This window comes from Serinus canaria, chromosome 2 (genome assembly GCF_022539315.1).
Source record: "Serinus canaria isolate serCan28SL12 chromosome 2, serCan2020, whole genome shotgun sequence".
Lineage (NCBI taxonomy): Eukaryota > Metazoa > Chordata > Aves > Passeriformes > Fringillidae > Serinus > Serinus canaria.
The window spans coordinates 147979709-148007346 of record NC_066315.1 but is presented as its reverse complement, the minus strand read 5'-3'; the positions used below and the strand labels follow the sequence as shown (position 1 = coordinate 148007346).

Genomic DNA, 27638 nt, shown 5'->3' with positions numbered 1-27638 from the left:
TTTGCAGGAGGAGCAACCATAGCTCTCGTGGTGGCATTTTCCAGCCTTCCATCAGGACCTGTCGCTCGCAGTCCTGATGACATTTAGCTGCTGACTTGCTGTCACTGATTTTGCTCAGTAACCCTTTTCTTTTTAGACTAAAATGCTTCTTAAGAAACAACATGCCACCAACATGTTGAGATGTTGATTTAGTTTTTGGGAGACTCACAGCTTCCCAGTTCTGCTTTTGCTCTGGGGAGGAAGCAACATGGTTGGGTGCAATTTTCAGTCCTCATGGGAACAGGGTCTTAAACGATAACTCTACCACATCGCAGCTCACACCCTCGCTGCTGGATGTGGGAGTTAATTTTTCTCACTGCTGCCATGCACAACAGCCCCTCTCTGTGCTTTTGCTGCAAGCTGGGACAAGGAGAATTTTGGGTGCAACTCCAGGCAGTGCTGGCTCGGCACATGTCCCCAAGCGTCCCAGCTGGGCAGCTGCCCAGGGCCCCCTTCATGCGAACGGGGTCAGCAGCTGGGAAATAGCAGAGCAAAGTGCCTCCCTGGTAATTCCCAGCTGCTGTTAAAGCAGCTTTAAAATAAATTCCCTCAAAGAGCAATTCCAAGTATTTGAGGGTTTGAACTTTTCCGGAGAAGGGTTTGGGAGCTGCTGGCTACCGCACTGCACCCTGGCACGCCGGGGAAAGGCGCCAGGGCAATTGCCCTGATTATCCCAACATCTAAAAACCACTTTATTGATGTCTATATGATGTTTATTTATTAGCTGCATGTGCAGCACAACTGTTGGAAATGGGGCACTGCTGGAAGCAAAGTTGTGCTAAACTGGGAAGATGGGTGGCTGGAGGCAATGCTGAAGGCTCAGTGACCCTCACCGTGCCATCCTACCTGGCCACCAGCCTTGCCCAGGGGTGCAGCACAGCCGGGTGCCCCTGGCCGCACATTCCACGGCCAGCTCTGCTTGGTAACGTGGGCACAACAGAAAACAAACTTTGCAGCAAACTTTACTCTCCCAGAGCCCCTGAAGCTTGCTTAAAAAAAAAAAAAACAACAACAACAACAACAAAAAAAAAAAAAAAAAAAAAAAAACTTTAGAGCAATGTGGTCTTTCTTTTTCTCATGCTTATGAAAATTCTCATACCAAACTAGTAACCTCCACTGCCCCTAGTTCATTATTTTTTAAGGTGGTGTTAGGGGGCATTTAAGGGAAGGCTTGTCTCATCCTCTGTGTCCCCTCCTCTCCTGCATCCCGTCATGGCAAATTACAGCTTCATCCACGCTTGTGTGACAGACACTAAAAGGGGCAGGTTTGGTCAACAAACTGGAAGGTTGGTCTCATCCCTGAAAGGCTCTGATGTCCCTGTGCTGGTGCTCCCCAGGGTGATGTGTTGCTGCATCCAGAGTGGTGCAACTTTTTGGTCACAGGAATGTCCCCATGAGTCTGAGTACCCCGAGCTGGGGACAGCCAAGCTTTTCCCTGCAGAGACTGTTCTGGGCTCTTGCCCAAGTCCCCTCTCCAGGGCCCTGGCACCAGTGCAAGTGCAGCCAGGCTGAAGGCTGATGATTAAACCCATGATCCAGGTCACTCCTGCCCCTCTCAGTGCCCCAAAAAATTAGGATGCCGATAGCAACACTACATCCAGTTGGAGATGTTGTACTTCTCTGAGCAGTTCAGCAGGTTTGGGGGTGAACTGAGCTAATTTGGGGTATAACCACCCTAAAAAAATCATTGCAGCAGGGGGTTCTTCCGAACACACCCTTCATTGCTGTGGCTAAGTTGCTTCCAGCTCAAACTGATTTCGTTCATCGGCTGACCTTTACTCTGGCAGCTTCTTACTGAACTTTCTATCATATATGTAGTTTTTAAATAATTTTTTTTCTGTGTGGGCATGACAGAGCTGTCTCCTGAGGCGGCAGAAAACACATCTTGCCTCTTAAGGACAGATAGAGAAACCTGCACATGGCACAGGGAGATTTGCTGTGGATGGGACAGCACTGGGTAGAACCCAGTGCTGTCCCAACCCAAAGTCCCATCCACTGGACCACACACTTAGCTCGTTTTTTTTTTTTTTCCTCCTCCCAAACTAATCCCTCCAGCCCCTTAGGCTTTTTTGTTGTTGTTGTTGTTGCTCCTCTCTGAATTCCTTCTAATTTGCAGGCTCACTGCCAGCATCCAACGCACTATAAAAAAGGGACTTGTTCTTCAAGCTTCCCTCTGGTACAGAGCGTTTGCACAAATAGCAACACGCTTGACAAGTAGGTCTGATTCCCCTGCTATTACCGAAATGCTCGTAGGGTGCTCGGGGAGTAGAGCTGCTGTCTCAAGAGAAGCCAAGCTGAATTTCACACAGGGCCCTGAACCCAATTCCCAGCCTGTGTTTAAGCTCCTGTCAGCTGGAAAAACGGAGCTGTGCATTTTTATTTTCCTCCCCATGCTGCTTCCTGCTCTCTCCGAGAGCAAGCAGATGTGCTTGCATCCCTCCATATCCCATCAACACAGGTGGGATGTGGGTTGTGGCTGTAGACCCATGTCCTGCTGAAGGCAGCCCCAGGGCCACCACCAATTTTTGGCTGGTCCCCCCCTGCTTTTGCAAGCAACCATGACACAAACCCCCTGCCAGCTTCCTTCTTAAAACTCATGAGCTGTTTGACCCTGGCAAGTCCTCTGGGAAAGCTATTGCCAGAGCCTTGCTGCTCGCACGGATACAAACTGCTCTCATTTCCAGCTTAAATTTATTTGTGGATGACTCGTACCCATTTGGCCTTGTTCTTCTTGTACCCGCACTGGCTTTTAGCTTGGATGGCTCCTTTCCCTGCTCTGGTATTTATCCTCTGGCAGGCTTTGCCAAGTGCTCTGTGTCTGCCAACCTAAATAACCCCAGAGCTCCTGGTGGAGCATGGCTGGGAGGGGTGTAAGGGCATCTAGGCTTCCTCATTCCTGCAGTTAAGACAGCCCCAGCAACTTGATTTGCAGCTCACCCATTGAAAAAGAAAATACACCATGCTGCTTCTTGACATCCTCACTGGGGACAGTCCCTGCCTGTAGAAGGACAACACCAACCATCCTCACCACTGGCAAAGGCTCTCAGATTTGAAACCATTATCTAATTTCATTAGCACTCTTCTCTTTTGCAATGCAAATGCCGTTTTGGCAGAAGATGAGCTTTTTTTTTTCTGGTGCAGCCTTCAGTAGCACCTTTCCCTCTCCTTTCTGGTAGTGCCAGGGCTCGTGTTCCTGGCCTTACTAATCTCAGCCCTGGTGTTGTGAAGCTGACATTTCCCATGCACAGCTGTGCCAGGCACTTTGCTCAAAGGCTGAAGTGGATTTAAAATGTGAAAGTTCATCAGGTCAAAATACACACGTGGCTCCTTACCACTGGCCCCTTTTGGAGCTCTAGGACTATGCAGGATGGTGTGAGAAGAGCTGACAGGTGTTTGCTTTCCCCCCAGGATGATAATTTTTCACCATACTTTTCACTGCTGCATCTTTGCCATGGGTTTTCTTTGCCTTTTATGTGCTTTCTTTGGGATCTCTGTACTTAATTCTGGTGATACTGAGATGCTGGCTTATCCATCCCAATTTAGACCTCTGCTTTCACCTTGTCAGGTAGAACTTGTACCTTTGATGGAAGGAAGGATGCTCCAGGTGCCATCACTCACCAGCTCCTTATTTCATCCAAGTATCCCTTTAGTTAAGAACCTTTTCTTTTTTCTTTTTTTTCCTTCTCTCCAATCTAAACTGCACCAGCATGTGTCCATTTGAGGCAGGATTTCATATTCCCCTGCAGTGTCCTTCCATCATTCTGTGCCCTCGTTAAACCACGCAGAAATTGGCATCATCAAAGAGGAGCTGGCCTCTGCAGTTTATTAGGAGGATTATTGTCATCTCCCAGTTTCCAGTGAAGCTGCTGGGCTGGTGTAACACAATTCCCACTAAAGCTCATCTCCACTGTCAGGGAGAGTGATGCTGATGGGGCACTGAGCATCAGCAGCAGATACCAGGAGGAAACCAGCAGACCCCATCGCATCTTTCCACATTAAGTGATTTTTGACCCCCAGCTCCTCTCCTCCAGGCCATGGTTGTTAAGCACATCATATTGGGCATTAACTTCCCTTCCTAAATCTTTTCTGAGCAGCCTGTGGGCTCCTTCACAGCTGCAGCACCAGCACAGGAGTGCATCACACCCTGTGCTTATCTCTGGGTTTGCTTTGTGCATTGCGTTTTCTCGCTGCCTAAATCAGCATCCACAGCCTCCAGCACTCAGAGTGGGTACAGCTGGGCATTTTCCGCCTGCAGTGGATCTTCCTTGTTCCTCTCTCCCTATTTATTTGATTTCTCACTGTATTTAAAGGAGAGGTCAGTGTGTGTTTTGCAACCTTCTCCTCCTGTTATTAATTTCTTAGAAACAAAGGGGAAGGAACCACAAGCAATAAAGAGCCCGAGGTTTGAGGACTGGCTGTTTATTTGTCAAAGCTAGAAATGCAGTGACTGAAGAGGACAAGAGAAAATCCTCAGTGCAGATGTACCTCATTTAAGTTCAGGCTTGTGTAGGTCAGATTTGGGGGGTGTGTGGATTTCCTCCTGCTGTAGTTTTAGATGGAGCTGTTATCATTGCTATTACTGCAAATAGTATCTTAGTTTTGCCTTCTGCACCTCATTTTTTCACCCCACAGTCTGAGTATCCTGCACCGTGCCCATCTGATGTTGGGGAAGCAGTGCTGCCCATCTCAGTGGCATCATGGCACCCCTTGGAGTGGGATTGGATTGCACGTGGCTGATGGCAAGTGGGTGGCAATAAAGCAGTCCTAAGGGTGCAAATGCTGCCAAGGAGGCTGGGACTGGCCATCAGCTGCCGGAAAGAGGGGATGAGGAGAAGCAGGGTGGCTCAGATGCCAAAGCCAAAGATGCTCAGAAGCCCAAAAGGGACAAAAATAGGTGTCTGGGTCACTCAAGAGGGTTTGAGGACCACTTAAAATCTTTTCCCTCGGAAGCAGCAATTACCAGATGAAAGGGAATGTCTTCAAGCAGGCATTTTGGAGCATCTGGTTTGTATTTGGCACGTTCACTGGGGTAAGCAGGGAAGGCTGGAAGGCTGCTGGGTGGGTTGATGGCTGGGCGAGGCAGAGGGTGTCCTTCAGGGGATGAATCTGGTTGCTTTCAAAATGCATTTTGACACCAGGAGCATTCCCACATCTCTCCTCCTTTTTGGACTGTGCTGTCAATAACTTTTCAAAGTGTTAATGCTGAGTATGAGCTGGATTTCTGCTCGTGGGAGGTTAAGGGGTGTCCCCACATGAAGTGGCGAATAGGGATGTGCACATGTGGTTTTCTTTTTAAGTTTCGCCCTTCCTCACTACAGAGGAGGCATTGGCATGTAATTACCACCAGCTTTAATCCAGCCAGACCAACTGCCTTTCTGGCAGACCCAAATACAATAGGAGCCAAAGGTTATTGCATGCCCTAAATAAAACCATTACAGCCCTGGGGCCTCACCCAAGCCCAGACCGCAAAGCATCCAGGACCGGCTCCATTCAGTTTTTCTGAGTCTGGAAGATTTGGTTTGATGGCAATGACCCATAACTTTTTTTTTTTCTTTTTACTTTTTTTTTTCCCCCTGCAAAGCCACCTGCACACTTGCAACCACTGTGGCACCTGCTAGGAGCAGCACATCTGGCCAGCGTTAGTGAGCCTGCCAGGGATGCACTTGGTTCAGTCTTCCCTTGCTAAAATCATTAGTGGCTTTAATTGAAAGCAGAGGGGGATGAAGGCACGTCACACAGACACACCACAGCGTGCACAGCTCAGCCCAGCACATGGCTGTGACTAGTGTCCTCTCAAACTGCTGCCAGATACTGCCCAATGTTCTGCCAATCCATGGGATGGACTGAGATTTCAGGCACCACATAAGGACCCATGTGGCCTGGAGTAGCCACCTAGGAGCCAGTGCATCCCACACTGTGCTCTTCTCCCAGTTACTGCTCCAAACTGGGATTTACTCTGAAACCTGAAGGGTTTTACTCTCTATCCATAAGCAAATAGAGCCCAAAGTGATGCAAATGCGTGACCTCACCCAGATCTCAAGAGGTAAATATTGCATCACGCTGAGCATGCCCTTGATCCTTTCACCCAGTCTGAGACACTCTTGAGTCCATCCTGATGCAGGGGCAATCCAGGCCAGGGAGGAGCTATATGGTGGGAAAGGCTTTCTCCTCATCTCTCAGTTTAATTACGGGTGTCTCTTGTTTGCAGTGTGATGGACACTGGTCCTTCCTCTGTGCAAGGCTCTTCTGGCTCCTGGCATCCCCACAGAGCTGCCAGCAGGGAAAAATTGCATTTCACAACCCGTCTTTCCAGGCTCCCACAAGATTACTGGAGGGAGAGGAATGTGTTGAAGAAAACATCCCAACTGCTGTTAAAAGGCACAGCTTTCCCTACCCCTTTCTGGGATGGCCCATTCCTTCACTGAACCAGACATCATCCTCTAGCTGGCAGCACCCACTGGAGCCAGCACTGTGTCAGCTCCCCATATCACCTGGGGTGTCTTTGCCCTCCTGGCCCCCCCTTCATGTGCAAATAATTGAAATTGCAATAAGCAGGCTCTTTTATGAAGAAATTCTGCTTTTCCCTCGTGGTGCTCCTGGGACAGAGCTCAGTCACTTTATATCTGGGCAATAAATCTCCAGGCTCTCTAGGGCACACCCGCCACACAAGGCAGTAATGGGCCTGCCAGATGCTTTTCTGTCTGGGTGAAGAGCTCCCCAGCCAGTGCAGCATCTGTTAATCATTTGCCAGGAGAGCCCAGGCAGTGAGGAAGTCTCAACTTGAATCCCTTTTGGCCAATCCTTTTGAATCACGGTGAAGCTTTCTGGGCTACCTGGAGCTGAAACAACCTGTGAGCTGTAGCAGCCTGTGATCCTGGTCTGAGGGATGCATCCCACACATCTCAGGAGGAAGGTGAGAAATCTTGCTCCTTGGTCCTTCTTCTGAGAGGCATGAAATCCTCACCAGGCCAAGGATAAGAAAGCCTTTTTCCTTGATCCCTCTCTTCTGCTTTTGCTTCAAAATCCAGTGAGCATCAGATGATGAGATGTGGTGTCCTGGGCAGTGAAAAGCCATGGGGAATCTTGAACTGGTTTGGTGTTGAGTCATCTCCTCCTAGGTGGTGGCATATGGACAAGGCTGAAAGCAGGGATGGCTTTCTCTGATGTTTCTTCTCTGTTGAGTCTTCTTTCAATATTCCACAATCCCAGACCACGCATTTTGCCTCCAGCAAGTAGAACACCTCCAGGTTCTCCGCAGCAGATACTGTTGCATCTGGGGGCATGGTTGGGCTGTTGCACTCATTCTGATTTCTCTCCTGGGCTAATTACAAGCCTCTTGGACTCTCTCAGGTGGCTTTGGCAAGTGCTCTGCTTTTCTAGAGCCAGTGCCAGGGAACCCTGACCGCAGCCATCAAATCTTTCCCCAACTATTAGAAAGCAGTTACGCTCCTTGTATGTCTTTTCATTGCCGGAAGCTGGTAAGTGGATGGATCCTACACAAATAAACTTCTCAAGGGCAGAGAGTCAAAATATCCCTGGGCTTGTTTGGTGGGAAAAGGTTAACCAGTGTGAAGCCTATGAATTGCTGCTGACCCGACTTTGTTGACAAAATATAGTTATTAATTGGACTTGCAGGCAAACTGCCTGGGGATGTTTGGAAGGAACTTGTCCATTGCAAGGGCTGAGATCTCCCTGGGAGAAAATCTATCTGGGCTTTTTGGAGATGTGCCTAGGCCTTGACCATGGCTCTGGTTTGGGATTTTGTTGTTGAGGATGTGTCAAGATCTCAGTCTTCCACACTGGCCATGGGGCCACACAGGTTCACCAACAGCAGAGCTGTGACAGAGGAGGACAGGAGGAACCTGTCAAGAAGCCTGGGACCAGGTGACTGAAATGGTCTCTTGATCTACGGGAAGGTCTCCTTGATCATTGCAGGAGTAAATACTGTTGGGCTAGACAACATTTGAAGTTCCTTTCCAACCCAAACCATTCTGTGATTTTTGTGATGACTCTAATGAAGCTCCTGGGTCCTTAAATTCAGGTTTCTGCTCTCAAGATGAATCCTACACAAGGCATCCTTACCTGGACAGGAGCAGAAGCTTCATGATGAAGTTCCAGAGTGTGATCTGTGCTGTTCCCAGTGTGCTCCTAAATCCCAGCAGCTGTTCACTGCTGCATTGACACTGATGACACTCACTGTCACCCCACCCTCAGCCCAATGGCTCATTTTTGACTGTGGCAGGGCAGTGGTCAGTGCATGTCCCTGGGTGCCACCACAGCCTTTCAGCTACCATCATGGCAGCTCCAGAGCCGGCTGCTCCTCTCATGGCTGTCAAGTTCCTTCACTGCATCTCACGGCCCTGCATGAGGAACAGCTTGCTTCTCTCGGCCTGGGAGCGAGCAGAACACCCACACTGGCACTGGCCCAAGACAGAAGCTTTGGGAATCCTCCTCGACAGCATGACAGCAAAAGCTCCTCTCCAGCAGGACCAGTGCTGGGAGGCTCCCAGCAGCAAAGCCCATCCTGGTGCAGGAAGAGCTCACCTTGGGCTGTGAGGTTTCCTGCACCTGCGTGACTGAACGTGCTGGAAAGCACTTTCCATGCGTGCCAGAGTGGTGGAAATCCAACTACCAGCAGATAAACATGCCTGTGCCTGTCCTGCCATGCTTTGAGGAGGGGGTGGCACCTAGTGGGGGTGGGCAAAGGGGCCCACCACCTCAGTTTCCCTAAAAAGCTGACAGTCGCCTCCTAGTTGAGGTCAGCTGCATCCAGGTGGAGCCTCATATAGATTACCTGTGCTCCTCAAAGGTGGCCACGTGCCTGTATCCCACAGATGAAGCCACCTGTCTGGGATGCTCAGCCTTGTCTAATTCAAGTTGGCCATGCAAACATGACCTGGAACAGCCAACAGGAGCAAGATCCTTTTGCCTGTTCCTCTTGTGCAGCCTCTGGATGTGGTCTTGCCCAGGCTGAATGGGCCCCAGGGATGAAATGGTCCATCCAGGCTGGAGTTCAGAGCAGCTTGACCGTTCCCTGAGAGCAGCTGTGGCAAGCAGCCCACGTTTCACAAGTGGGGTTTTCCCATCAGGCTCTCCAGCTGCTATAAATAACAGGAAACGTTTTGTCGTTTTCTGCTCTGGGGAAGGTCAGGAGCTGGATTCTGTAGTCTTTGGAGCTTTAATAAGGTTGGAGATTTATGCAGTGTACCCAGAACTCCCCTGAGGCGGCTTGCCTGAGGCTGTTTGGCTCCTTGGATGGAGAAGTCCTGAATGCCAGCCTTTGACAAAGTTAGCATAGCTGCCCTTTATGAGCTTGTCAGGTCCTGCTAAATCCTTAATGTGCTCTTCATCTCCAGGCCAGATGCTAACTCTTGGGTTGCTGCTGAACCAGCTCACAAGACGTTTGAACCATCCTCTGTCAGTGGTAGGAAAAGCTTCCACCATGGATCCCAAGATGGATGGATCTAGGGACACCTAGATCTCGTGAGTTTGCTGAACTCATCTTCACAGAATCACAGAATATGCCCTTGTGAGACCCACCTGGAGAACTGTGCCCAGGTCTGGGGTCCTCAGCACAAGAAGGACATGGACCTGTCAGAACAGGTCCAGAGGAAACCACAAAAATGATCAGAGGGCTCATGAGGGCTCTCCTCATGTTTGTGTTTGCAGCAAGGTGGAAACCCAGCAAATGAAGTGGGAAGATTCATCCTCAGGGGGTTGCTCAGACATCTAGACAGCTTTTCTGGGTCCTGGAGAGCCCCAAGCTGATGTCTGTGCTGCCTGTAGCCCCAGCAGCCACACAGGGAGGAGGCAGGGCTCTGTGTGCCGCCTCTCCCATTTCCCCAGCAGATGCAGGAATGCTTTGATGTCCACTTCCCCAGCCCCAGTGCCCAGCCCCAGGATTAACCACCAGTCAGATGTCTCCATCGACTCCAAATAAATCTTCTAAACTCAGACAAGCACCACTCAGAGGGGTCCCAGCATTCCCCTCTTGCAGAATGAGGGTTAAAAGTAGTTTTTCCCCTTGCACCTGCCCCTCTGAAGCCAAGGCTGTGTTTTATTTTAAAAACCCAAGTTTCTTGGTGGTTGGCTCCTCTCCTGGGGTGTACAGGCCAGGGACAAATAGACAAATGGAAAAATAGCCCATCTCAGGGGTACGACGAAGGTGAGCAGTGTGGAATGTGCTCACACGGCTTGGAAGAAACTCTTCCCCCCCCAATCTCTTCTTTCTGTAACCAAGACAGAAATGCAGCTCTAGGGATGATCCTTCAGAAAAATACTTAATTTTGCTCCTTTTTGCATGTTTATGAAAGTGTTCTATTTGTCTCTAAGGGGTTTTTGGGTCAAAGTTAGCATGCCCTGGGCAGAATCTCTGAAGCCTGGCTCAGCCCCACTTAAATGGTTTCAGTGAGGCTGAATTATTTTTTGTTAAAGCCCATGTGTTTATATTTCATAAGCTTATTTTAAAACACATGTGTATACAAGAGCTGGCTTATTTATGTGGCAGATTGGCCTGCTGTGTCCTTACCTGACTTAAGTGTCAAGGAAGCAGCTTTTTTTAACTTTTTACAAGCACAGTTCAAAATAAAATACTGGTTTGCTGTGCGCCAGTGAATCTGCCCAAGAGAGGAGGTCAGGACAAGGTCTTGTTTTCCAGCTGTAAAATGTTATTTTGCTTATTTACAGAGCTTCCTCTCACCAGCCCATCATTTTAGGTTAGTATGTTAACAGCTATAGGTAAAAAAAAAAAAATCATTTGTGTTCCCTGGAGTCTTGGCAAGCCAAAATGCCCAAGTAGCCAGGCTTCCCAGTGAAACAGCTTTTGGGAACTTTCCATCAGTAAAGCAGGATTTGCTGGGTGACCCATTCTACCCAAGTTCTTGGCAAGATTTCTGATTTCAAGTACCCTAGGGAAATACTTGAGAAAAGCCTTTGTGGAGACATCTTGGCATTTTCTACTTGCCCTGGAGGAAGGATTTTATTCTTGATTTTAATCATATGAACTGCTAACACACCAGTCCAGCTGCAGGAAGGTGAGGAGCACTTATGGTAGTGCAGTTCAGTGTTGGAGTGTGAGGAGATGTGTGTGGACCTTAAAGCAGGATGGGGAGGGTGAGGAGAGCCCCAGGGAGCTACGAATTTACACAATAGCAAAGGGAAGCTTTGACTGTAGGACATAAAATTTCTCTTTCACAAAGGATAAGAAGCCCACATGTGTTTCTATGCCTGAGCTTGGAGAACTTTTCCTGCTTCTGTCAAGCTTCCACGTGGGGCTGGTGGATATGGACATGAAGACCTAGGAGGTAATGAGAGAAGTGTTGACATTTACACTGAGGAGAGAGCTGGAGTAGACACAGAGTGAGGGATGGTTTTCCATCCAGAGCAGCTGTAAACCAAAGCCCTGACCACTGGTGGTTATTTAAAGACTCCAGCAGTATTTCCTGCCATGGGAAGGTGCTTGGCCCACGTTCAGCCTGGGTGACTGCTCTCTGCAAAGCCAAATAAACAACAGCCACTTGAACTTTCCACCTTTCAGGCTCAGCCAGATGCCTTATCCTGGGCCATGACCAGGCACCACACCTCCGATGGGCCTTGTTGATGAGCCTCTTTGGAGGATCCAGAGTGATCACCACATTTTGGGGTTGAGAGTGCATTTCCTGTCTCTGAAGGACCCTAGTGAAAGAGTCTGGTGCTGTTTGGAGCTGAGAGAGAGCATTTGGGAAGGGAGATCTGTGTCTCCATGTCCTTCAGTGACTTTGGGCAGGGCAAAAGGAGGAAATTATATCCTTTAACTCTAGAAATGTGCTTTAGATGCTCCATCTCCTCAGAGGAGCACAGTTCAAGTAGCTGGGATCAGGAATCTCATCCATCAATCCAGGTATGGTGGTAACATGTGATTGCAGTGACCATCTGATCTGCAGGATGTCCATGAGGGTGCCAAGGCATCAGGGCTGGGATGCCCATAGCAATGCCTCACCCTTGGGGAGGTTGGAGGTGGTCCCTTCCAACCTCAGCCCTCCTGTGACAGTCAGTGTGAGATGTCACACAGTCCTCTGTAGGTATTTTGTTGCCTTTATTGAGTCGTAGTCAGCACGGTGCACGTCCTTCCCTACTTCTGACCCTTCCTCGGTGAGCTGAGATGTTTCAGCAGCTCACATGAACCCTGCAGTGGATGCTCCTCAAGTCCAGCTCCTCAGCTTGGGAACTTTTGCAAGACTTGGCAGCAGGGCTGTTGCAGGAGTATTCCACACAGGACCCAAAAATCTTGCTGTCGGTGCAGCGTCGGCCGGCCTGGGCGCGGGGTCAGGTCCCTCAGAAATCAGACTCTTGATGAACAAGCTTGAGCACATTCAAATGTTTCGTCTGATTTTCTTGGACTGCAGAGTTTCCAAGGGAGCCAGAAAGCTGGCTGCTCCTCTTGTTGACTCTGCAGACCAGAAATACAGCTGGGTTCAGTGAAATAAGGAAGCTCACAATTCTTGTACTGGTGTAGCAGAGAGGGGAAAAGCTCAGTTTGGAAAGCTCAAATGTCTTTTTAGAGATAAAAATAAGTCCAAGGTGGTGCTCTCTCCTGTGCTCAGCATCAGGGATGATTGCTCAGACAGCCCCAGGATCAAAATCCTTGCCTGACATCCCTCTGAACTTCTGGCAAAGAAGCAAATCCAGGGGCATTTCACTTTATCAAGTTCAAAAAGTGTGTCCACACAGGCTTTGGGGAGTGCAGAGAGAAGCTGTGCCAGCACTGAGCTAGGATGAGAGCACAGGAGACTTCAGGCAGGAAAACAGCGTCACTTTAAACTGCAAATGAACCCTGAAATGACAAAAAACTTGAAGCAAGCCCACCTTTCGGGTCAGTCTGGCTGTGAATCAGCTCTAGAAAACGAAAGACAAAACTTTCTGACTTCAGTTCAAGTTATGAACTTACAAACTCTCATTTATCTGGTTTAATGGATGCGAGCCAGAGACATTTTTTCATTTTTTGAGGTTAGTGGATGGGACAGCTTCCTGAAAATGAACTCATTGAGAAAGGCGTGATTTGGAGACAAAGTTTGTCTCAAATTCTCATATTGTACAAGGCTGGGTTAGTGTGACTTGGAAATACCTTTTGTATATCCCAGAGTTGCTCTTGAGCATCCCCCATCCATTTAGTGCTAAAGTGCATGGCCATGATAAATCACTTCCAAAAATGAAAGTTGAAAAAAACTCATCAGATTTTAAACCCATCCGAATGACAACAAATGTGTAAAAAGCTTTTGCACAGGACAGCCTTGTAACCTTATTGCATTCCGCCAAGGTAACAATCACAGAGTGGCAGTGAGCTGTGGACAAGTGGGGCAGCCCATGGTCCAGCTTTGTGATTTCATGGCTCAGAGATGGGGATCAGAATAGGAGTGTCTCACATGTTGGTGGTTTTTGTCAGCAAATCTAGGTAGGTTTGTTTGGGGTTTTTTTCAGAACAAGGCTATTCCCCCCCACCCCCACCCCGTTTCCCTTTAAAACACTGATTTATTTTTGACATTGCTTTAAAAATGGCTGTATATTCCCCACAACTGTCTTCAGGCATTACAAGAATCAGAATATTGCCTGAAGCTAGGCATAAAAATGAAGCAGAGGCGTCATGCAGGCAGCTGGGCTAAAATTGGTATCCACTAAAGTTAGGGGAGAATTTCATGGAGCTGTTGTTTGTTTTATTGAAGTGGGCAGGTTGAAGACCAGGGTTTTATCAATGCCCTGCATCAGAGGGATGCACTCTGGTCCTGCATGCTGTGAATCTTCCTCATCCTGGGTGCTGTGGCTGCAAGCTGGAAGAGTGGCTGGGATGTGCTCCTGGTATGGAGTTGGTGGTGTTGTCACCAGCTTTAGAGGCAGTGATGCTGCAGTGATGCTCCTTCCTGCAGTTTTGCTGGAGAAGTGTGTGAGCTCAGAGTTGATCCCTAGTGTTAACTAAAGGCTCCTGTTCCTACACTGTGCCAGTCTCCTGGGAGCAGATTTGGGGCAGGAGTTCCCTGTGCCTGAGTTAGGTGATGGCTCCATGGGTGCACCCAGCCAGATGCAGATCACCACAGTCCTGCCGGCTGGCGAGGCTCAGAGAGGGAGGCTGTGGGTCCATCCTCATGGGAGAGGTTGGTTGGAATTTCCAAACCTTGCAGGGAAGTCTCTTGCTGAGGTCTCCACAGTCTTTCAGGTGCCACTATCTGGTGGAGCTTGAGGGAAGTCCCTCTGTTTCTAGTAAATGCCCAGGACGTGCTAATGACAGCAGAGAGGATGTGCTCCATCTGTGTGACGAATGACACTTACAGGAGATCTGGAAACAGGATGGGGATGTTTTATCGACCAGCAGATAAAAGAAAATGCCAGAGAAATTCCCTGTGGGAACACATGGCAGAGTTTCACCCCATGCCTCAGCATTGAATTACAGTGCTCATTTAGCAACCCTTGGCTGCCTGTCCCGGTGCTGCCCACAGTGCCCTGCCAGTACAGCTGCCTGTTTGTAGAGAGATGGGCTGGGAAGAGATCAGGCTGAAAATAAACTTTTAAATTTATTTTTTAACTCCCCCAAGGCAAGATCGGCTCCATGGTGCCTTTGCCAAGACAGCCTTGTGCTGGTAGAACTGAGCCAAACCAATACCTGCTGACTTTTCCCTGGAGCAGATGAGCCCCATATCCTGTGGCTGGAGGGGACATCTTCAGTGTCCCTTGTCTCTGCTCCCTCTGTCCCACTGTGGTCCAGCCCACACCAGGCTTGTTTTGCTCTTGGTTGTCATGTGCAATGCCAAATTTAAATTATTTGTGAAGTAGCAAAACATCTTTGTGCTGACTGCTGAAGTACTGTGTACACATCTGTGTGTGTAGGGTTTTTCTTCTAGGATAGTTGAAATAGTATGGATTTCAGCATGGAGCCAGGTATATTAATAGGAATGCCCTAATTTTGCTTTTTCTCTGTACCAAAGGAGCTTACAATGGGGGAATTAATTGAGCCTTAACTCAGCACTGGGTGTTCTGCAAAGTCTCCATAGATATTCCTCAATGTTTTGTTTTCTGTTTGCAGCAGCCTGGCTCTTTAGGAAGCAGCAGGAAAAAGAGGTGGAGAAAAACCTTCCCAGGATACATGTAGGGCCAACAGAAGGGAATGTCTGTCTGCCTCCTCCCCAGGCTGAAACCCTCTTATGTGCCCCTGGGAGCAGAGGGACAGGGACCATTCTGGATGGATTTCAGAGCCAATATTTAACCCAGACAGCTTCTTACTGGTGTAGCTTTTTCATTCACCTCCTTTTCCTTTTTCCCTGCTGAGAGGCAGAGCATGTGCATGTTCATCCCCAGAAATGTTTACTATTATCAGTCAGCTTCATCATAAATGATGAATTTGGGCTTGCAGCTTCCTTTACCCAGGGAAGCTCATTTGCTTTCAGCTAGATTAGAGCCTGCTCCAGCACAGCAAGGGTGGCTTGGAAATGCCACCCACACCGGGGTGTCAAAATGCCTCAGAAACCATCCAGGAGTCAGGGAGCCAAGAGGAGCCGGGAAACCAAGCGGAGCCGGAGCAGCTTGCGCAGCTTGCGTGTCTCCAGGCCATTAAAGCTCACCCCTGGGGCTGGGGAGGATGTGCAGAGCACAGATGAAACGCTGCATCCTGCCTGTCCCATCCCTACTGGATCCGGCCCTAGGAGCTGAGGAAGTTTTCCTGCTTAGCAGGGTGGAGAGGCTTCACATCTCAGCCTTTATTTAATTTTCAGGTGATAAAAGCGTCTCTTCCTTGCCTGGCGCGTCAGAACAGCCAGCACCTTCAAACGCTCCCCTTTCTCCAGGGAATTTGCATTTCCCTAAAGGCAGCACCAGATTTATGCAAAAATCTAGATGAAAGAGAGTCAAAGGCAAAGCATGCTTGTGTGTAAGCTTTCCTGGGTACTTCCTGAACAGTCAGACCCTCTCCTTCCAACCTTTTGGCATTCTGGGGAGAAGTGATGCTGACTGCAAGGTTCTTCCAGCCCCAAAAACACTTGGTGATGACCACTTCACCTCCATGTTGTCCGAGAGTGGTATCAGTCTGGAAAGGTGCTTTGAGGTTGCAACATCCCACTGTTGGATTTGGTTTTTCTGGGTGCACCATTCCCACTTGTTATGGTGTTCAGGTGGTGTTTCCTCTCTAGACAGGAGGGATTTCTTCCTCATCCTGACATTCTCCTGAGGATGTGGTCCTTCTCCTTCAGTGATCTCCAGAATTACCCGGGTGCAGTCCATCAAAGACAGCTGGCTGTGCTGCATGACCTTCTCCTTGCTTTCCCTGACAGGATGGAAAGAGCACCAAGTATCATCATCCCACAGTGGCTCTGACATGAGCTTTTTGCTCATGCAAATCATTGCAATTTCCCTTCCTGAAATACCAGGGCGTTTGCTGGCTTTTACAAAGCCACTGCTGGAAATCCTTCCTGTGAATGACAGGAACAGGATTAGATGACTCTTCATCTTCTGTATCAAAAGACAGTTCATTTAAGTTCAAGAAGTGCCAGGATCCATATAGTTTGCCATCTTTTTTTAGCTGGTTTTGCCTCCAACAGTGGCTGGGAGCAGCCTTGGCATGCCAGAGCCTCTCTGTGTGACAAGTGAGGATGTGATTTAAATTCTGCTCATCTGGGGCTGCAGCAGCTGCTCCCTGCTTCTGGTGTGCAGCCCAGAAAGAGACAGGCTTGATGGTAATTGGGGAGCCCATTTTTGCAGCCCAAAACCACCAGTCCCAAGCTGCAGCATTGTAGGGCTCCAGCCCAAAGGATTTTTCAGTTTTTCATCTCATTTTCCTAATTCTCAGAGTGTCCTGTTCCAGCAAGGGTTTTTTAATACCTTGGTTAACTTGAATCCAGTTTGAACCCCACTTGATAAAGTTGCAAGTGGGAAGCTGAGTGGGAGCTGATGTGGAGAACCCAGAGGAAGGCTCGTGGTGACACCCAACCACTTTGGCCATCAGGCACTCAGAGCATCATGCAGTGGTTTGGGATGGAAAGGACCTTTAAAGATTATCTCATTTCAGCCATGTTGCCGTGGACAGGGACACCTTCCATTGCAACCAGGTTGCTCAAGGCCTCAAGGTTGCAGCCTGGCCTTGAACATATCCAGGGATGTGGCAGCCCCAGCTTCTGGGGACAACCTGTTTCAGTTGTCACGAGTCCCATCATAACAAATTTTCTCTTTATGTTCAATATGAATCTGCCTTCTTTCAATTTAAAGCTGTTGCTTTTTGTACTATCACTACAGCCCCATGTAAAAGTATTTTTCAATCTTTTTTTTTCAACCTCTCTTTAATACAGTGAAAGCCTGCAGTGAGGTTTCCCTGACCACCAATTCCTGAGCTGGAGAAAGAGCTACTGCCACATCCTCACCTTTTTATGTCCATCTGAGCTCATCTGCAAGGTGCATTTCCAAGGGGCTTTGAGTTTCAGAAGTTCTGTAGTTGGGAAAAGACCTCAAGTTGCACCAGGGGAGGTTCAGGTTGGATATCAGGAAGAGTTTCTTCACTGAAGGAGCAACTCAGCATTGGAATGAACTACTCAGGGAAGTGGTGGAAAACATCCCTAAAGTGTTCAAAAATGGGTAGACATGGTACTCAGGAAAGTGGTTTGGTGGGCAGGATGGTACTTGGTTGAAGGATGGACTTGATGAGCTTGGAGATCCTTTCCAGCCTGAATGATTTTACAAATCTGTCTACAATTCTATGATTATGGTTTGCAGACCCTGAGCAATCTGAGTTCTGTACTGCCTTGATCTCCTTTCTCCAAAGTGATGCTTGATCCTCCCTCCTCCTCCTTCCAGTTTAGTCCCCCATCTTCTGTGTGGACAAGGTGCAAATCAGGCTGAGGACGAGGCAGTGCTTTACTGCCTCGTCACCAGGCAGAGTGAGTGGAGACATTGCTGTCCCTCCAGCAAGAACAGCTGTGACTTTCAGCGTTTCAGGCCCTTTGATCTTCTATTTGAAAGAAGACCACCTGCATTTACTCTGCGAGCTCCCATGAGTGGGGGACATCTCTTGGCACAACTTTGGGGTTTTGCACAAGGGTGGCAGGACCATAGGATTTTTTCCTTGTTGCTGAGGATGGCTGGGTCCAGGAGGGTAGGAGAAGGTACAGGATCAGGCCATGTTGTAGCCATGCATCCAAAACTGGCAGCTTGGAAGTACCTACCTTTGTCCCTAGAGCTTTGTTGACATGTTGCTTTTGCAGAGCACTTGTCCTGTGGCAACCACGGAGCTCTGCTGTGGCTTTTTGCTGGAGCTAAGGAGTTTTCTGGAAGAAGGTTTTAGGGAAAACTATCTCTGCAGGACCTGGGCTCAATGGGAGCAGCCAGGAGCACGATGTGTTCTGGGGTCTTGACAGCACTGCTAGACCTTGCCACATCCTACCCAGGAGCAGCCTGTTTTCCCATCTCCCTTCACTTGCTCCATGGCTTTTAATTATCCTGGCTGACACTCAGTTGTGTTCTCTGTATTGTTGATACTCCTGAGGGGACACTTCTCACCTACATGGAGCATCTCTGTCCCATCCTGCTGGAAGAGGGACATCCCTGGAAGGGCTGTTTCAAGGGGCAGTTTCTGCTGTTAAGGTGACAATAGCCGTGGCTGGAGAGGATGAGGAGGAAACAACCCAGGGGTTTCCCTGCAGCACTGTCCCCATGGGCTTGGTGGCTGCCTTCAGAAGTGTTTTTGTGTGTCCCTCACACAGGAGAGGGCTGGTGGGGCTGCCACCTCCCAGCAGCCTATTACGATTTGTGTGACCCAGTCTCCATGGGGTAAAATGTGTAAAACAAAAGGTGCAGAGCAGCAGCAAGATGGCTTGGGGGAACAACCCCAGGCAGCACAGGTTCTGGATGGTGGAGGAAGCTCAGAGACCCACAAACACCCTCTAAACCTGATGCCATTGACTTGGAAGAGCTGCCTTTCTCCAGAGCTTGGCTACTCTGGACAATCCTGACCATAGCTTGATGCCACCAGAGATCTGTCCGTGGGACACATCACAGGCAGAGTATGTTCTGTCCTGTGTTGCATCCCCAGCATGTCACAGAACACTATTTCAACATTGTCTGCAGGTCAAAATCCACCCTTTGGGTAGATTTGAGTCCCTTGGAGCACCCTTCATCTGCAAACTTCCATCAAAGCCACCGCAGCCTGGCTTGGGGATTGTGCAAGAGGCGCCAGTGACGCAGACAGGGCTCTGGTGGCCTTGGGTCAGGGCTCCTGGTGGCCTGACCAGGTAATGTAGGGACAGCTTCCCATCAGAATCCCCCCACCGAGGAGGGACATTGCAGATAGCAAAGTTCGGTCTTGTGGGACAGAGGTTCAGGCTCAACTGTACCTCAAAGGGGAGGTCATGGCAGCTCCTCCCTGCCCTCCCCAGGAGTGTGCTGCTGTTTCTTGTGTTTCCCCCAAAAAACACATCATTCTGCACCCCCACCCCCAAGCTTTGCCACCTGCCACAAGTATTAAATTTGCTCAAAATACTGTGAGAAACCACAAGAAAAAAGCTGAACAGATGTTCAGCTGCACCAGTTTCAGGGTGGGAGAGACACATGGCAATGGCACTTGTTGGGGGGAGCCACTGTGGTCAGTTTGCCCCCAGCGTGTGTTTTGGGGTGAGGATACTGCTTTGGGATTCTTTTCTTTCCAAAGAAACTGTTGGACAAGGCTTGAAGACTGGAAATGCCCAATCATACACAGAATTGCTTTTCCCCCTTATTTTTCTGGCCAAAAGAAATTCCTGAAGGATGGGGGGAGCTGGCCCCCAGTATTTGGGGAGCCTGACTTCCCTGTGCATCGGGCCCCAGAGCGTGGGGACTATCCATCCCCAAACGACCGAGCCTTTCACCCCTCCCCAAAAAAACCCTCTGGGGCACACCCTCTGTAGATCTGGGAGGCAGCCAGCCCCAAGCCTGTTATTACTTTTCCCCATGGAGCTGGCCTCTCTTCCTCCCCCCTCATTTTTCTTTTTTTTTTTTTTCCTCCTTTTCCTTCAAATCCAAGCCAGGAAAAACCTCTGACGTCGGCACACGGCTGCGAGCTCCTCGTGGCTGCTGGGGGAAGGCAGTGGAGGGGATATCCCAGATCATAAAACCAGGATCTCACTGTGAGCAGGGCCACCAGTGGCTGCCTGTGAGTTGTCCACTGCTGGGGACAGGGTGGGATGGATGGGTGGGGGACTGTGTTCAGCTGGGGGGGGTTCCTTTTCCTCACCGTGTGGAAGGTTTAGTGCCTTTTTGTGGTTTTTATGATTCTCTGATTGCTGAATCTCTTCTGGTACAAGAAGGAATTAGGTTTAAAAGCTGTCCATGGAGACCTCAAATTCAAGTTGCTTGGGGGCTGCATGAGAAGGGAAAAGCTGAAATTCCAGCTAAAGGGCTATTGAAGGGGTGGTTGAAGCATCATGTTTCCTCCAGGCCATTGCCCTGTGAGCTCTGGACAGGAGAGTCAGCCCTGACACTGGTGGCATCACAAGAATTCCAGTGTGAACACAGGGTCTGTGTTCAGGGGTTGTGAATCTGGGTGAGAGGGAAAAACAGCTCCCAAAGGACCTTTGTAGACACTTTCCACTCTGTGCCTCAGCTTCTCTTCAAAGACAAAAGGTGCAAATACAAGATAAGAAAGGATTGATCATGTTACCAGTGCCTCTGGTGCATTCCCAGCTTGCTCAGTGCTGGGAAGACTTTGCTCTTCTTTTTATCTGGCTGGCTGGCTGCCTCAGTTTCCCCATTCCTCCCTCTTTCCTGGTGTCCTGAGTGCCTCCTGCTTGCAAATCTCCACACCAACATCATGCTGGCATCTTTCCCTGCTCTCTAAATGTTATCAAACTCCTTAAGTCCAACTGGAGCTGTAAAATCGAGGGCTGCATACCTTTCTTTGGCAAAATTTCATGTTAGCCAGTATTTACTGCACACCAAAAAGGATGTGGGGAAAGATGCATGACCTGGTTTATCTTGCAGGTGTGTTTTCATGGGCTGTCAAGAGCCCCCCATCACTCTCCCTCTACACCTGTGCATTTTTAATCCTTCGTGTCGTGTTTTGCTCAGAAAACATCACGTGCAGCAAGAGAATCTAAAAAATAACCCCTTGGAGGAAAAACCCCACAGTGCTTCCCTGGCAGATGGTGCTGGGCACTGCTTCACTCCTGGCAGCAGGTACCCGACAGCCACCATGGTACTCAGCATGGCTTTTCCAGGGCATCCCATCTGCTCTGTGCAGCTCTGCCCGCCCTGCAGCAGGACGTGCTGGTGCTGCTTACACCTCTCCCCACAGATGCTGGCTCCTGCTGGGTGTTTGGTTTCCGTCGCCCTCCTCCTGCACCTTTCCTGTTTCCTTCCGTGCGGATGCAACTGGAGGAAATCTCAGCACATTGGCTGTGTCCCAGCTGCAGTCACAGGCTGGGGACAGTCACAGCATTGTGGCTTTCTGTGTCCTGGGACCTGTTCTCCCTGGCAGTGATGGTGATGGTGGCAGTGGTGATGCTGCTCATGCTGGTGGAACCCAGTGGTTGCTCATAGTGGTGGCAGTGGTGGGGTTGGTGGCAGTGGTGCTGGTCATGCTGGTGGCAGTGGTGGTCCTCCTACTGATAGCTGTGGTGACACTGGTGGCAGTGGTGGTGCTCATGGCAGTAGTCATTGTGGTTGTGGTGGCAATGGTGACAGCGGTGGTGCTGCTGATTCTGGTTGCAGTGATGGTGGTGGCACTAGTGACACTGGTGGCAATGGTGTCACTGGTGGTACTGCTGGTACAGATCTTATGTGTGCAGCTGAGCCTCACAGACCTGCTTCCCATGGTCACTCTTGTCAGTGGCAATGGATGTGTGCAGAAACTTCTGCATGATGGTAACTGGAAATGCTCAGAAACTTGGATTCAGTTTTCAGGGTGATGGAAGTGCTTGTTGGGAGCAGGGAGAGCAGGACTTCGTCAGCCTTAAAAGGGGAAAGGGCTGGTCAGTGTCTTGCTACGTGAGCTGAAAGCAGGAGAGAGGTCAAGAAAGTGTGACACAGCTGGGTGTTTTGTTGGATTTCTCTGAAGATGAACTTTGAACAGGAGATGTGCTCACTCCGAGATCGCTATATTTATGTACGGGTGAGATACACATTGTTTGGGTGAGTAAGAGCCTTTGTTCCGAGTCCCGTTGCTAAAGCTCATGTGGAGCGACACTTTGGCTCTGCAGAGCTTCCTTTTCCTTCTCTTGGGGATGTGCTGTGTTTAGGAAAACCTGACTCCACCATCTGTCCCGCTAGCTGGGTACCAGCAGCATAGCCATCAGGTCAGGCAGCTGCTTGTCTCTCCACCCAAGCTCTTCCAGTCTCTGGGTGAAGAAGATCTGACCTTTATTTTCCATCAGGTTGCCCTGAGGAAGATCAGCATCATTCCTCTGTTGCAGGCTCAGTCCCTGGACATCTGGGATGTGGCCAAGACATTTGTAATGGTCTGGCCACACTGGAAAGGAATATTTCAGAGACCCCTGTGATCCCCTCAGCTGTAGGGGTGTAAGACAAGGAGGTGATGGCTCAGGGGTCCCCATTCCCAAGAGCAGCAGCCTTCACAGCTCCCTCGCCACACTGGTGTGTATTCATACTGGATCCTCGGTGGGCTCTTGGCTGCAAAATTCTTGTGTAAGAAGCAGAAATTTCCACAGTCATGGTGAAAAGAAAGTCATAGAATCATTAAAGTTGGAAAAGATCTCTGAGATCAGTTGTTAACGCTGCCAGGTCCACCACTAAACCATTTGCCACATCCATGCCTCTTGAACACTTCCAGGAATACTGATTCCACCACTTCCCAGGGCAGCCTGCTCCGATGTCTCAACACCCTTTTAGTGAAGAAATTTTTCCTTATGCCCAATCTAAACCTCCCCTGGCACAACTTGAGGCTGTTTCATCTTGTCCTGTCCTTTGTTACATGGAAGGAGACCAACCCCCACCTGGCTACAGCTCCTTTCATCGAGGTTCCCCAAGACGGGTTTGAGCCTGACAGGCCATTGCTCCACTGCTGAGCATCCTCATCCAGGGCTTGTTCACTGTGTCCTCACATGCTTCCTCTAGATCCCCCGGAGCGCTCAAATGAGAAGGATTTATATTCCACTTGGCAGGTTATTAATATTAGCTGAAATTCCCCTTTCCACATTGTTCTGCCACGCTTAATATGGAGATCAGCATCGCAGCCTGAACCGCCGGGGATGATTTGTGATTGAATACCCATTAGGGATTTATGGACTTCGGGACTGAATTGCTGGGATGTGTGATTGCCAAAATACTTGAAACGCTTCCACTGGAGAGAGGAGACCTTGTGGGAAAGGAGCACTCGCTGTTCTCGTAGGCAGGCGGTTCCCACTGAGCCTCCGTTACTGGCAGTGAGCACACCCAAGCCAATAAAAAATTGTCCAGGATCCAGAGCACCGATGGAGCATGAACTGTGTGCTGGATGATGACAGGGGGCAGTGCTGGCATTGGTGCTGGCAGCAGCTCCCAGCCGCACGGGGCTGCTCAGCAGGTGGGATTTAATCCAGGACATGGATAAACATGGGCACAGTTTGTATTAATGTCCCTGGCAGCAGGTTAAAACAAGGTATGAGGTTGTTTGGAGGGAGAAAAGTCATTTTTGATGCTTTCCCTTGTGCACCTCCGGTGCTCGTGTGTCGAATCAGATAGATCGTCAGGATCAGATCAAATCATTAGGACAGATGGCATTAAACACACTGAAAGCTTGAAGAGCAAAGGCATGAAAAGTAAAAGCAAAATATCCTCAAGTCCTTTGTTTCAGAGAAACTGGGCTTTCAAGCTCATGGTTTGGGGCAATTCCTACTTTGCATCAGCTCTTCCCTTTGAGCCGGCAACTGTGGCTGCCCGTCTCTCCCACCTCCCATCCCTTTTTGTGGTTGTGCTGGCCAGCAGATTAGCAGCTGGACATGTAGGAGCCACACAGCCAAAACCAGCCCAGAATTACCCTCCAGAAATAACAAATTGGTTCTTACCCAGCCATTGTGAGATTGTCTTGGGAAGAAGCTGACCCCACAAAGTGATAGGTGGGATCATCACTGAAAAAGCTCGGTGAACACTGTGGGGGAAGCAGGTTTTCCAGCCCACCTTGCATGATCGTTACAAGCTTTGAGCAAAAATTCCAGCTGCTGTGGTCCAGGTGGGGAGGATCAGTTACCCTGGGGGGTTCAGCATCATCTGTGGGTTTAGCTGCTCCAAATCAAACCTAAAATGCTGCAGAGAGGCAGCTCCCACCTCACTCCCATGCCTCGGCCAAGCTCCCAGCCTCCATCAGCTGCTAAAATCTGATTTCTCAATGGGGACTGGAAAGTCGTCCCCCCTGAATGTCCCACTCATCCCTTGAAGCCCAAGCAGGGTTTGAACTTTGCAGAACATCCTTGCAGGACTCTGGGATAGCATTATCCCCTTCTTTTTGGGCAAAAAAAAAATTAGTCAGGTGTGATGGAAGATGGTTGTTGGGAAGAGTTCATGATTTTAGCAGCCAAACTGGGGCACATTCAGCAGAGCAGCTCTGCTTCCCCTGATACCTCACCTGGCTTTTTTCCTGTTGCTATTTAACTTTTTCATTCCTGGGTACCACTGGAGAAACAGGAGGTGTTAAACACGTTGTAAATGATGCTCAGGCATGGACAAACCCATTGTCAGCACCCAGGTGCTGTTATGAGCTGGTCAGGGCTCAGCTCATCTCCCTACTCCCACCTTGTCTCATTGCATAAGGGTGAAACAATCCAGAGGGGAAAGTTTCTGGCTTCTGTGAGGAGAGCCAAGGGGGTGCCTGCTGGCCTGGCTTGGGTTACTTATGTGCTTATGGTCTATTTTGAGGCTCTGGCCACCCGACACTAAGCAGCCGCTGACCTGGGGAAGGACCAGTTTCAAAACAAGAGTCCAGTTGGGAACAACCTGGGGAGGCTCTGGCTGGGTTTCCCTCAGCTCTGAGTGGGGCTGGCAGAGCCCTTACCTCCCCACTGGGCCCATCATCTCATGGATTTGAGTATTTCCACAGTGGGAGTTGATTTTCTTTCTTAATTCTTCCCACTGCCATCCTTGAAAGCAAAGATGCCACGGGTGGAGGGGCCGGGTCCTGTTACTGGGAGCGATGTGCCAGCAGTGTGGGAATGTGGATGAGCAGGCAGAGAGACACATCCATCACTAACCATGGCAAAACCACACACACACAACCCCCTCCTCGCCCCCCCCTCCCCAAGATAGCTCATTTGCAGGCAGCTTAATTCTCCTAAGAGCATTAGAGGTGCATTTAGTGGACATGAGCCCAGCACCAGGAGCATGTGGCCGATTAGCAGCAGCGGCAGCTGGTTTCAGGCACAGCGTGCATTTGGGGTGGAGATATTCAACGTGCTTTTGGGGACACAAAGGTGAGGTCTGGGGGATCTGGATGGGTGTCAGAGAGGTCATCTGGAATTAATTGGATGCTTAAATCCAGCAGCAGGTGCAGATGTTGGGTGGTATATGGGAGCAAGGCCTTCCGTGCCATGTGCTTTCCATTCTGCAGGTGAAATGCGAGTTAACCCCTCTGGCTTTCCAGTGCCGTTCCAGCTCTCCAGATGATATTTCAGCTTTAGCTTTAAATACCACCTCACTTTCTCATTTGTGGTCTGCTGTTAAGATGAGAATGGTCAGGGATGCTCGCAGGGGATGTAGAAAGTAATGGTGCCTTCAGGGGTGCCCACACCAGGCAGGAGCTTCCTTGGGGAGGAGGACACTCTCACCACCGCATTTCCCTTTCTCTCCCCCACAGCCTCGCTCTGCACTGGGATTTATGGAGGTGCTGAGGAGCAGCTGTGAGCCCCGCAGTCCCCGGCAGCCCGCCCTGTGAAGCAGCCCCCGGCCGCCTCTCCTCGTCCCACCCAGCACCCCGACCCTCCGACTCAACCATTCAAGGCTCCCGTGCATGGATCGCCCCAGCGAGGCACCGCTGCCCGACGCCGCCGACGCCGCCCCGTAGGCTCCCGGTCCCCCGTGCCGCCCCCAAGTACTCCACATACCCCGATGGGGTAACGTGACGGGGGCCACCCTCCCGCCACCACCAACCACCCCCCATATGCAGAGGCCTTTCTAGAGCGCCCGGGAGCGCGCGGCACCGGAGGCAGCAGCCGCTCGCCATCGCACACACGCAGAGGACGCCAACACTACAGCAAAGGGATTTTTTCTTTAATTATTATTATTATTGTTTCATTAATATTATTTTTCCCCCCCATCTGGCTTTTTTTTCCCCCCCGGGAGGCTTGTGGTGTGTCAAGGAAGCCGGTGCACTCCCAGGAGTTGGGATTATTTGCACAACGTCTGTATATTGAGTTCTCGATCCTTCTATTTTTATTTTTGAGGCGCAGAGGGGTCGTTGGGTTTTTGTTTGGTTTTTTTTTTTTTTGCCCCTCCACACCACTCTTTTCTTGGGTTTGTCCCCTGCCACTGTCAGCACCACCTCACCTTCCCACTGTCCCCACCATGGCCCGGATGAACCGCCCTGCACCCGTGGAGGTCTGCTACAAAAACATGAGGTTCCTCATCACCCACAACCCCACCAATGCCACGCTCAGCACCTTTTTGGAGGTAAGGAGGGGAGGCTGGAAGGTGGGAACCAGGGTCCAGTTGCATCTTTTGGGGCTAAAAGCTGATGTTGATGAGAGGACAGCACATCCCCTTTGGTACCATAGCACCAAAGGGCAGTGGGTGGGCAGTGGGTCCAATCTTTGCCAGCTTTTTGGGATGGGATGTTTTTCAGCACCCCAAGTGTGATGTTTGGGCACAGTAGAGATGGAGCAGAGTTTCCCCATTCCTGTTGCATCCCTTGCCAGACCCACTAGCACGTCATGTCACAGGGTTTTGAAGCCATGCACATGGGTACTCACACAACCTGCCCTGTCCCTCCCAGCACGTCAGTAATGGCTTTTGATCTCAAATATCCCAGCATATTTCCAATGCCCAGAGTGTGTTGGGTAGTGCTGGAGAGCTTGGTGTTGGAGAGCCAACACTGGTAGCAGCTGTGTGAGTTCTACTGCCTCAGGGTGACAGGAAGGTGGCTGTGATTTGGGGACAGCCACCCCATACTCACTGCAGAGGGCGATGGGAACCACACAACTGGGAAGGGAGAAAAATTCCTCTTTCCTCCAAAGTCTCTTAGACTTTTGGCCAGGCTGCTGAGCATGTGGGGCTCACCACGGTCTGGTGAGCGCCCAAGGGGGAACAAAGGAGGTGGATCACTGGGGATGATCTCATGGTTCCCGGCGAGGCCGGCGCACCGGGCGCGTAATCCGGGGGCAATCCTCGCGCCGGGCAGTGAGCCATGCTGGAAGCATCCCAAGTCCCACGCCTGAGCCTGCAGCATGTTGGAGTGATGATGGGATACAGCAGCGAGGTGGAGCCCCCCTGAGCCATCTGTGAGATGCTGAGCTCGGCTTGGCAGGGCATGCTATGACTCCCCCACAGCTGCCTCCATGCATTTCTGCATCAGGAGTGTGACCTCAGCAGGCACAAACAATTTCTCCTTCAGAGGACTGGCACCCATGTCAGGGATGTTTCTTTGCCTGAGGTATAAAATCCCTGCCGATGAGGCTGTCAGGGCTTAAAAATAAATGGCC

General features: G+C 50.0%; 1 protein-coding gene across 3 annotated transcripts in view; it reads left to right on the top strand.

Annotated features, from left to right (window-relative positions):
* PTP4A3 (protein tyrosine phosphatase 4A3) overlaps window positions 1-27638 on the top strand; it is a 38973-nt gene that overhangs the window by 5365 nt on the left and 5970 nt on the right. The window contains exons 1-2 of one of the 3 annotated variants that reach the window (XM_018914400.3): window positions 6936-6952; window positions 25799-26610. In XM_018914400.3, coding sequence (XP_018769945.1) covers window positions 26506-26610 — 105 coding nt within the window. In that variant the 5' untranslated portion in view covers window positions 6936-6952; window positions 25799-26505. Of the gene's footprint in view, window positions 1-6935; window positions 6953-20044; window positions 20171-25798; window positions 26611-27638 lie in introns of those variants that run through there. The other 2 variants (XM_009088446.4, XM_030231107.2) reach the window with 2 other exon arrangements.